The sequence below is a fragment of the Oculina patagonica genome, chromosome 3 (genome assembly GCF_052425735.1).
Source record: "Oculina patagonica isolate OP01 chromosome 3, crgOcupat, whole genome shotgun sequence".
Classification (NCBI taxonomy): domain Eukaryota; kingdom Metazoa; phylum Cnidaria; class Anthozoa; order Scleractinia; family Oculinidae; genus Oculina; species Oculina patagonica.
Window position 1 is genome coordinate 14,326,835 of NC_135760.1, and position 11,010 is coordinate 14,337,844.

General features: G+C 39.4%; 1 protein-coding gene across 1 annotated transcript; it reads left to right on the forward strand.

Annotated features, from left to right (window-relative positions):
- Positions 1-17: 17 nt before the first annotated feature.
- Positions 18-8,932, forward strand: LOC144646749 (organic cation transporter protein-like). The gene is made up of 9 exons (XM_078506432.1): positions 18-471; positions 1,724-1,870; positions 2,573-2,853; positions 3,766-4,011; positions 4,760-4,894; positions 5,334-5,419; positions 6,307-6,415; positions 7,637-7,709; positions 7,905-8,932. The coding sequence occupies exons 1-9, from the start codon at positions 163-165 to the stop codon at positions 8,202-8,204; spliced, it is 1,686 nt and encodes a 561-aa protein (XP_078362558.1). The 5' UTR covers positions 18-162; the 3' UTR covers positions 8,205-8,932.
- The last annotated feature ends 2,078 nt before the right edge of the window (positions 8,933-11,010 follow it).

The following is an 11,010-nucleotide window of genomic DNA, read 5'->3' on the forward strand; positions in this document are numbered from 1 at the left end:
AAGGTCAGTCAAAGCGCATTTGCATATGTCATACATATTGAGCAGTTGAGTTGTTTACACGAACTCAAATTGTCACACAAAACTGCTTTCCAACGGCTGCACAAGATCTTACAATCAAGACAATCAAGGTTTTCTGTTGTCGGTCCAAAGGTGTGATCAGAGATGTCAGCTACGAAGGGAGATTCTTTTGATTCGGGAATGGAGAAATCAAAATCGAAGAAATCGTACGAATTTGACGATATTTTAGAGATGGTTGGTGGATTTGGTCGGTATACCTTCGCACTGTATGCATTCATGTGTGTCATGTCTCTGCCGATCGGCCTGCAACAACTCGTTCAAGTTTTCTACGGTGCAACACCAAAATATTCCTGCGCATCGCCGAGCAACGTCACTTGTTCAAATACTACAAAATGTTGTGACAACTGCGTGAAATACGAGTTCCAACCGGGTCTGACAAGCGCAGTCACCGAGGTAATGATAATTTTATAAAACAATTGTCTTTCAATTTCACAATCAGGACAATTAACAATGGGACTATTTTATGCCAAATTTTACTTCTTCTGAAAGGCTTCGTTTTAGAATTATGTGAAATATAACACTCTATAAAAGCTGTAAACTTGATATACGGCATTTCTAGGATACCAAAAGGAATTATTTTTGCCGACACATGGGTACCCAGATTCCCGCACATCTAACTCAATTATATTACAATTTTAAATCAGATTTTAACGGATTTGTACTGCATTGATGAGATTGATTGTTTCAAACAGTCAGTTAACTTAATTTACATAGTTCTAAGTGAATTTTGCGATAAGGTTGTTGAACATGCTGAATGTGATCACAAAGAAAACTTTATTTCAGTCAGTAAGCATCTCAAAGGTTAATCCCGGGGGTTAATTCATTTATTCCATCAAATTAGCTATTTCTTTATAATTCCCTCTTTACCAGAAATTGGTCATCGTCGGCTTTACACGCATGATAAGCCAAAGATCAAGAAATAAAAAAACGTTTTCCAAATTCAAGTTGACTTTTTAAAAATACTTTCGAAAGTAAATATTAACTTCAAACAAAGAATGGCATTCCTCGACCATAAGGAGAGATGAGGGTCGTACAGGGGTATTCTCGTGACGCGTGATTAGCTGACTTTATTTTCCGTGAAACGTGAATTTTATAAATTTATTCTTCGTGACCCGTGACCGGAAGGTTTTGCGTGGCACGTGAAGAGCTTGAATTAATAGCCGATATTCGTGATTTCACCGCTTTATTTTGCTTATTTGAGACGCGGGACTTCAAATGGTTTCAAATGTGACCTCCGTATAATTATCGTAACGTCTCGTAAGGCATCGGGAACTGCCAAGTAGCCGAGAGCTTCCCTTGCTGATCTTCGCTTATTCTTCTTTGACAGATTTCTGTAGCGTAAGAACAGGATAAAAGAGTACTTATTTTCCTGATTCGGGAAAACGAAATTTCAATATCCGTGATTCGTTATCATTTTCGCCCGTGAATCGTGCCAGAGAACCCCCTGCTCGACCCTGTTAGTCTTTGATCACCTCTCTTTATGAGACACTGTGTGACTTGGCCATACACGAGCTCCGCCCTTGATAAATCTGGCCCGTTTATGTTAACTAATAATTCCATGACATGCTGGAGTTACGTATCCCGTCCGCCGGCTCATATCAATTTTCTTTTCTCCCTGTCTGTCTCCCTGGTAATCTTGTTACAGTGGGATTTGATATGCGACAGAAGTCATCTAAAGGCCATTACGCAATCTGTTTACATGGGAGGCCTGTTGCTAGGATCCATTGTCTTCAGTACCTTGTCCGATCACTTTGGTCGAAAGCTTGGTGTTTTTCTCAGCATATTTATCATGGTGAGTACTATTTAGGTTTCTACGCACACCTGTAAGGACAAATCAGAAAGGTTTGAGCGCACAGCCTCATTTTTCCAGGCGTACTCTCACTTTTACAGCAATTTTCAAACAAGTGTCGTAAAACCAAAGTACCAAACTAAAGTAATCACTCTGGCCAATAAAAAAGGACGCAGACAATCCAGTGAACCAATCAAAACTTGAAGCAAATACATGAGCCCCTATTGATTTTAGTTTTATTTCTGATTGGTCGAGAAAGTGGCGCGGGATTTTTTCAAGTTAAACCAGTTACTAAGCATAGTAATGCAAACCAAAGCAAATGCGAATTACTTTCGACTCAAGTGAAACCCATCTAGCACCAACTGAACTGTATTATCCATTATGGTGGGCGCAGTAGCCTAATGGTTAGTGCGCTGGACTCCGTATCGAGCGGTCCGGGTTAGCGCCCTGGCCGGGGTCACTGTGTTGTGCTCTTGGGCAAGACACCTTACTCTCATAGTGCCTCTCTTCACCCAGGTGTATAAATGGGTACCGACGAATTTAATGCTGGGGGGTAACCCTACGATGGACTAGCATCCCATCCAGGGGGGGGGGGGTAGATACTCCCAGACGCTTTATGCTACAGAAACCGGGATAAGCTCCGACCTGATGGGCAACTAGGCTTTTATGCAGACTTGACCTTACTTCCGTTATGTTATTTTTCAGGCGGCTGGTGGAACAGTATCCGCTGTGTCGGATTGCCTCTCACTGTTCTCGTTGTTTCGTTTCGTGACGGGTGCGGCCACAGCCGGGTGTCTTCTCGTTCGATTTGTCTACTGCATGGAGATCATCCACATAAACAGTCGAACTGCAGCAGGAATGGTTAATAACATCTTTGTTAGCATTGGTTTTTCCACACTGTCTCTATTGGGTTATCTAATTCGTGACTGGAGATATTTAATGTTAGCTGTATCATTACCAGGTTTGCCACTGGTGTTTTGCTGGTGGTAAGTAGATTTTGTTCTTCTGTTGTACCGTTCGTTGCGTCGTTCATTGCCTCAAAACTGTATACCATTGAATTCGAATTTGAATTGTAGTTTTGGCCTAAAAATGTCCGCTAATGGTTATCGTGCAATCTTTACAGTTGAAGTACTAGATGCGAGAAGTGGAAAGTTCTTGTTACGTTCTTAGCGCATCATGCCGACCCAGCTAAGAGGGTCTCAATGGGGTGTTGGCTCTTACAGTTGACGGTTAAAATTTTGGCTTTTTTCGGTTAATCGTTATGGAAATAACGATTAACATAAGTTAAAAGTTAATTTTCATTGTTTTAAAAGGTTAAAAATTTATTTCCATTATTGAAAAACATATTGTAGGTCTCAGGGCCATTCTGGGACGATGTAGTGAACTAGTTTGGTTTATTTATAATTACTGACCGATTTTTTACGGTTTACATATTTTACGGCTAACGATTAAAATTTTCCAATTTTTACGCCTAACGACTACATTTTTGACCGTTTTCGGCTAACGGTTAACCCCATTGAGACCCTCTGCTAACGGACCTTCATTACACTCTTTGTGGGCTTGAGTCCACAAAAAGAGCTCAAAGAATCGACCTGACCTGACGAAATTTCTATTGACATTTTGACAAGAAGTTGGATAAAGTACTTACAGATTAGGGTACTTGTCCGCCATAAAACTGTAACAAATTGGAAGAATATGTCCTTATTATCGAACATGAAACGAGTTCTTTGGCTTGAAATCATTACGTGTAAATTGTCCTTTGTTTTAACCAGTAGTAGCTCTATAGGCAACCCACCTCAATGTTTAATTTTGTCGGATCGAAAGACTAACACCGCTGAAACCGACAGCAGTTTATTTACTTCTTCAAACAAGTAAGTTATGTATTTTTCATTTGCAAGGTTAATTCCCGAATCTCCTCGCTGGTTGATTGCTAAAGATCGTCTTGACGAGGCTCACGAACTGCTCATGAAATACGCCAAGAGAAACCGTGTTGCTGTCGAATCCACTCAACTCAAACACGTGATACAGGAGTTCAAAAAGGAAGAGGTTCGAAATCGCAACGAGAACAGGAAAACCTACGGAATTCTGGACATGTTTAGAACTCCAAAGCTCAGGAAAAGAACTATCATCTGTGGATTTAACTGGTGAGTGGAAATTTTGGAAACAAAAATGATTATTTGGCTGGGTGGCGCTGGCCTCTGGGAGGCGCGGTGGCCTAGTGGTTATATGTGGTCGTTAATGCTGGTACGTTGCTCACTGGAATGCCCAATTGTGCTCAAAAATTGCCAAAAATGCAAGAAGTTGCTACTTTAAAAATTCCAAAAAGTTGCTACCTAAATTTCTTAATATTTTTATATAATCTTTAATTAAAATCTTTATTTTTCGTTCTTCACAATAATTGCTCAAATCGGTCAAGAAAAATTGCTTGAAACTTAGCTTTAAAGAGGCGCTCGCAAATATGGGCGGAATAAGCCTAACTCAACTAAAAAACGTTGTCAGGTGGCAGGTTATGTTATCATGAGGTTGACAAACATTAAAGAAATTCGCATAAATTGAAGTTTTCTTTTATATGATCGTTGACTTTTTCGTGCTTTATAGGTGCTCTAAACCTATATTTTGCTCAAAAATTGCTCAGAAAGACAAAACTCGCTCGAGGTTGTTCGTATCGCAGAACGTTGCTCCAAACGCCAAAAGTTGCTGAAAAGTTGTCAAGCACATTCGCAACAGGCCTGCAACGGACTCCGGAACAAGCGGTCCGGGTTGAAGCCCTGGCAGGGGCAATTGCCTTGTTTTCCTGGGTAAGACACTTAATTTTCACACTGCCTATTCCCAAAACGGGTAGTGCTCGTCTGAATTGACAACCTTTTCACTTATCGATTCTATTGTTTGCAGGTTCGTGAACGCTTTAGTTTACTTTGGAATTAATTTGAACGTTGGAAATCTGGCAGGAGACATGTACCTGAATTTCTTCATCCTATGTATTGTAGAAATTCCAGGAGCTTTACTTCTCTGGTATTTCCTGTCTAGGTATTCCTTAAATTATCACCTGTTATTCAAGTATTAGTTTGGTAGGAGTGCTATTTTCCACACTTAAATTTCAAGAAGCTGCGAAAGGTTTTCCGTGGCCGCATTGCCACAAACTATGGTATCTTCAGTTTAAAGCATTGGAACCCGTTCTCAAAGCTAGCCGCAAATAAAATAGAACCGTCGTCAAATAAATTAAATAAAATTCACACTTGATAAATTGTTTTGCCTGAGGCAAACAGAAGCTTGGCCAGTTAGCGCCGTTTATCAGGAATAAGTACCTTGGGGGTAATAGCCAACTTAAGCAACGCCCCAAAAATGGATTCTGGTATCTTTACGGGTGTTCCTACGAAAACCATTGTCATTTCTATTTGAAAAACCCCCGGGACCGCTTCAAGTCAGTAAATACGAGAATTCATTAAACTATTGCGCTCTTTTTTAGATTTGGCCGTCGTATTCCGTACGCTACATTCATGATCACTGGAGGTGTGGCGGAAATGTTGGTACTTGCTGTCCCTGCTGATAAAGGTCAGTTAGCTGAAAATACTTATTCTTTTCAGATAACACGCAGACGTTGAACCTAACCATCCCTTAATTTACCTTATTAAAGACCCTCTGTCTACCAGGATGCAACGCGCGCGCGTTTATTTACGTTTTGGTTTAGTCAGAGTTATCAGTAATGGTCTCCGAGGACTTCCGAGGACGCCATACAGTGGCCATACTCACTTTACATCGTTCAAAGGCTCAACCGCTTGGCTGTACACAATCTTTTAGAATTTGAACCAACGACCAAACATCTTTTTTCAAGTAAAGATCGACAACACCACTATCACAAACGCTTACAGTGAAAGAATGGAGGTTTCATAACGTACGAAACCTCGGTGAGGTTTCATAACGTACGAAACCTCGGTGCACTCGCGCGGTGCATTATGGTCGACAGAGAGTCTTCAAAATGCTCCGAGCAGACAAGTGAAAAGAATATTAAAAGAGGTCACTTCATCCTGGAAATGTCGTCTTGATTAAGAACCGAATTATAATGGTAAATCTTTTAATTCGTTTTATTATATGGCTACAATAGTACGCGCGCTCTGATTGGCTGCTGAGTGGGCATTATTTTCTTGTAATGACCGGGATTATGAAAAATTTTCTCGGCTCGCGGTTTTTTTTTTTGGAAAAAAAGTATGGGCAATTGGAAAAAAAAAAAAAAAAAAAAAAAAAATATTTTTTTTTTAATAAAAAAAAAAAAAATATTTTTTTGGGGGAGAGAGGAACAAGGAGGAGAGGGGGTTTTTTTTTTTTTTTTTTTTTTTTAGGAAAAAAAATTTTTTCCCTCTCCCCTTTATTGCTGACATGAGGTAAGTTATCGATTAGAATAAGCAGTCAGTCAGTAACTGACCCTTTTTGTTGCCTCTTAGAGTATCAGGTCATAGTTACGATCCTGGCTGTTATTGGAAAAACTTGCATCCTGGCTACCTTCCTGGGAATATATATATTCACCGTGGAACTGTACCCTACAATTATCAGGTTAGTAGACTGGAAGTGTAACGATAAGAGAGAACGACAATTACTATAACTACGGGGGGTTACCCTTAAGCAGAAGACAGTAAGTAAGTAAGTAAGTAACGTCTTTATTTATAGAGGGTAGCACTTAAAGCTGATTTCCAGTCCGTACTGCGCAGACTCGGGGTTTGTTTTAGTTTTTGTTTTGAATTCGTTGAAACGTTACACTTCGGTGACAGCATACATGAAGTTTTTTAGTCCGCCATTACAGTTCGTTTCGTTTAAGAATTTCCGATAAGCTGAAACGTCGGTTTGAAATAGCGTCAAGGTTCTTCTACTCGTTATTATCTGTTCTGCAAGGATATCTGGCGTTAATGATGAAGAAAAATGTAAGTTTGTCGCGGAATTTTTAGTTTTGCTTGTAAACATTCGTTCGTGTGAGGCTCACATAAACATTGCAGCCGAGATTGCGCAGTACGGACTGGAATTCATCTTTAATAGCTATAAAGCTAACAAACTCGTGGCCCTCCTATTTACAAGTATTAAAAAATCTAAGATACACAATAAAAAACCTACGATATACAATAAAAAACCTACGATATACAATAATATATAAGAAACGAATTATCAATTAAAAAACTACTTATTAAAAACTAATTAAAAAACAATCTGTATTCGGAATAAGATCTTAAATTAAAAAATGGTCAATAAAGTGACTGACTGACCAGAGTTAACTCTGGACTGACTGACTGACTAACTGACTGACTGGCTGACTGACTGACTGTTTTTTTTTTTTTTTACTGGCTGGCTGACTGACTGACTGACTGACTGACTGACTGACTGACTGACTGACTGACTGACTGACTGACTGACTGACTGACTGACTGACTGGCTGGCTGGCTGACTGACTGACTGACCCACTGACTGTAACTAACTGACCGACCTATCGACCGATCAAATGACTGACTGACTGATTGACTGACTGATTGACGGACGGACGGACGGGCTGACTCACGATTGCATTTGTTAGTTTAAAGAGGCGTTTTCTGATATCATAATCTTTACGCACGAGCGCGTACGCGCGTCCGTTTATTCTCCTTACCTCCCCCAGTTACGTTTTGACTTGCTGCACTTTTTTTGATTTAGAAAGTAGCTTTTCCAAAAAACCGCTTTATCGAGCTATGATTTGTGTTTAAAAAAAATAGGAAATAAACATCTAATAGTATGACGCATTTTTCGTCACAGGAATACTGGAATCGGAGTATGTTCCATGATGGCTCGTTTTGGGAGCATTATAACGCCATACATCGTGTTACTGGTTTGTATCATTAATTATTTCATTGACCAGCAGTCTTGATAATTCATTGACCAGTAGTCTTGATAATTAATGTTTCTAGTCTAGTACCCAGATCTTCTCTAACTCTGGGTCTCATGGGGAAAACTGGGTGTTATTTCTATCATTTTTTTTCCAATATTCCATCTAATATTTTTAAACGACTATTTTTCTTTTTAGGCTGATCTTCCTAACATGAGCAAAACGCTTCCGCTGGTCATATTTGGCATTTTCGGTATTATCGCGGGCGTCATGGCCCTCTGGCTCCCAGAGACCCGTTACAGTCCCATGGCCCAGACCGTGGAACAAGCGGAGGCCTGGAAAGAAGACTACAGAATCTACTGCTGTCAACGTCACAGTGCCGCAAAGGAAGATGGCAGTATTGGTTTGATGGACAGGCAAGATGGAGACGAGGCTGAGCCAAGCCCAATACATAAAGAGAGTCCAGATCACGAAGAGAAATTGAACACTGTTGTTTAAAAGAAAACCGGGTAACAGGAAGCCTCCTATGCAGACGTTCTTTGGGCTGGTCACGCAATCTTTCCTCTCCACGTTGTAAAACTTAAGATAGAGGCTTGTCACGTTCGTGACAAGCCCGCTAGTAGTGTATGGTAGGAGACAGCGCTACCTGAAAAGTTTCTTTGCAATGTTTTCAGATATGTTTTACTGATAAGCTGGCGTTTTAATAGCAAGGAATCGAATTTACTTCGGAATGATCAGTTTTACCGAGATCTTCCAATTCAAAGATCCCGTTATGTTTATAAAGCTTAAGTTATACGTTACCTTTGGAAACCACTATGACTGTATGTTCCAGTGTTATTGCTTTATTCACGTCGACATATACAGAATATATAAAAGTACTGGCAAAATACAGACATAACACCTACACCTATATATATATATACCTTAGCAATTTCGTTATATTAGTCGTTTTTCTTATAAGCTTCTCCTCCCCTGGTAAAAAAAGTTTTTATTCAGTTGTTTTACTCATGTGACATTTTTCAAGATTCTGTAATTAAGTTATACTTTTAACGCACATTTTTTCTGATTTTATTTTGTATTTAATTTCATCGCACTAGTTTACAGTTTAGCCATATAGTTTTAGCATTCTTATTTTATTGTATATAAAGTAGGAGGGCCACTGGTTGGTTTGTATTTTGATACTATTTTTGTGCTAACCTCGTTAAATTAAGTCTTTACTTACTTTACTTATTAATCCCGTTGAAGCCCTGAATTTTTTTCAGGCTTCTTTATTCCAATTGCTTAAATTGGAAATTCACTGCGACGATCATTTATCACTTTCAGTAATCTTATTGGCAGATAAATACAATCACAGTTTTGTTTAGCAAAAACATTTTTATGTGGGTTGCTTAATGAGTTCCATACATAGTTTTTAAACTGCGACGTTCAAAATATCATTAGCTTGTTCAGACCTGTTCAAAATGTTCAGTTCTATCCAATTAATTATTTAATTTTTGCTCAGGATGAGAACTAACCGTACGAACGTAAGACGCAAAGTTCGAAAACTGGGGAATATTACCTGATATTTCCCAGTTCTAGCTGTATCATGTGTTTAGACCAATCACGCACGCGAAAAATATTTGATGGATTGTAATTGTAGATATAGGTCATACCCCCTAACTGGGGATTAGTTTTTTTAGGGGCTAAAACAAGCCGGCTAAGTAAACATTATGCGTTCCTTCTCTTGCTTCAGTATCTATCTAGAGGGTGGGGTGTGCAGTCAAACCACTGAAGCCGCCATTCAGCCTTCTCCAACCCCTATCCGTAAGTTAGTAGTTTCACTGTCCTTTCAGCCCGTTAGAATGTCTGGCAGTGCAATGCATTATCCACAAGTGGTGGAGACTAATTTTCTTTTGGCTTGTAATTTTAACAAAAGAACTGAAGGCATTCAAAGGTTGCGCCAATTAAACAACAGTTGCATGTCAGAGCCGTCTGATGAGTACGCAGACAGAAATTTCACATCAAATACATAATTGTGACCGTTTTACATATTAATTTTTATGTAAAATGTCGTCTGCCCTTATTTTTTTCGCAGCCGTTCCCTTTACATATCGCTTTTGCAAACAATTTATTTTGTCTTTCCAGGCCCGCAAACAATTTTTTCAATATTTTTCATCCCCCCCCCCCCTCCAAAAAAATAATGGTCCGTCCCTAAGTGCCATATAGAGTTCTTCACTCCACCCCCACCCCCCAGAAACGCTTTCAAGTCGCTATTATATATACACAGAAGACACACAAGTACAAGTGCGGAAGTAATGTATGCAGTTCGGAAGCAGTCATGTCATGTTGGCGCTCGCGGAATGGGATCCTGTCATTTCTAGTCAGAACTTCATTGTTCAATAGCCTGAGAAGTTGAATCAACAATAAAAAAATATCCGCTAAAACAAAACACAATTTCCGCATGCATTCCACATTGTAAATATCATATAGTGTTTCGTTGTATCATGCTTCGCATGCGGCGAAGGTCGAGAAAAACAAACTCAGACGCTCGTATTAAGTGTTTTCGTTTTCAGTTATGAGGATAGTGTGTAGTATCTAGCCGACTCATTAGGGTCTGATTTATTATTTGAAACAATTTCAAGACTTATCAACAGCAAGAGTGTGACGGTAGCAAATTCTACTCAATATTAAACCTTTAAACATGATGCCAGATTAGAGTCGTTCTGATAAAATACTTGAGGTTGAAGCCTAAAACTCCGCGGACCTGGAACTAGAGGATATAGGGGAGAGGTAAGGGAAGGGGGGGGGGGGGGCGTTCTATGCATAATTCCCTAAATACTGTTACAAACAGCCTACAGCCAATGGGAATATAAAGAGATTCTCGATCGTCTCTAGCCCGATGCTCGTTTGAAAAGCTTTCCGTAACTCTGACTGGCTTCAGAGGGTGACACAAAGCATCAAAGACATTAAAGATCGCCGAAACAATACGATAGCATCCTTGCAAATTTGATGTGGCATCCTCTCTAAATATAGCCATTTATTTATTTTTTGGGAAAAATGTTTAAAACGCGTACACTAAGAAGTCAGTAGTACACAACCATCGATGCCTTGAAAAAGCGGGAAAAAGGTCAGTAAAGACTTACAGTATTGACAAAAAGTGTTGCAGATTTTTTACTCCATATCTATACGAAGTAAAATAAAAATGTTCCTTGGTTCTCTCTAACTTCATTTCAATTTCTTCGAGACGTAAAGTAAACTGCAAAATACAGCTATTTAGACACGAGTACAAAATTCCACTGTCTGACTCGTTCCAGTCCCTTTTCGC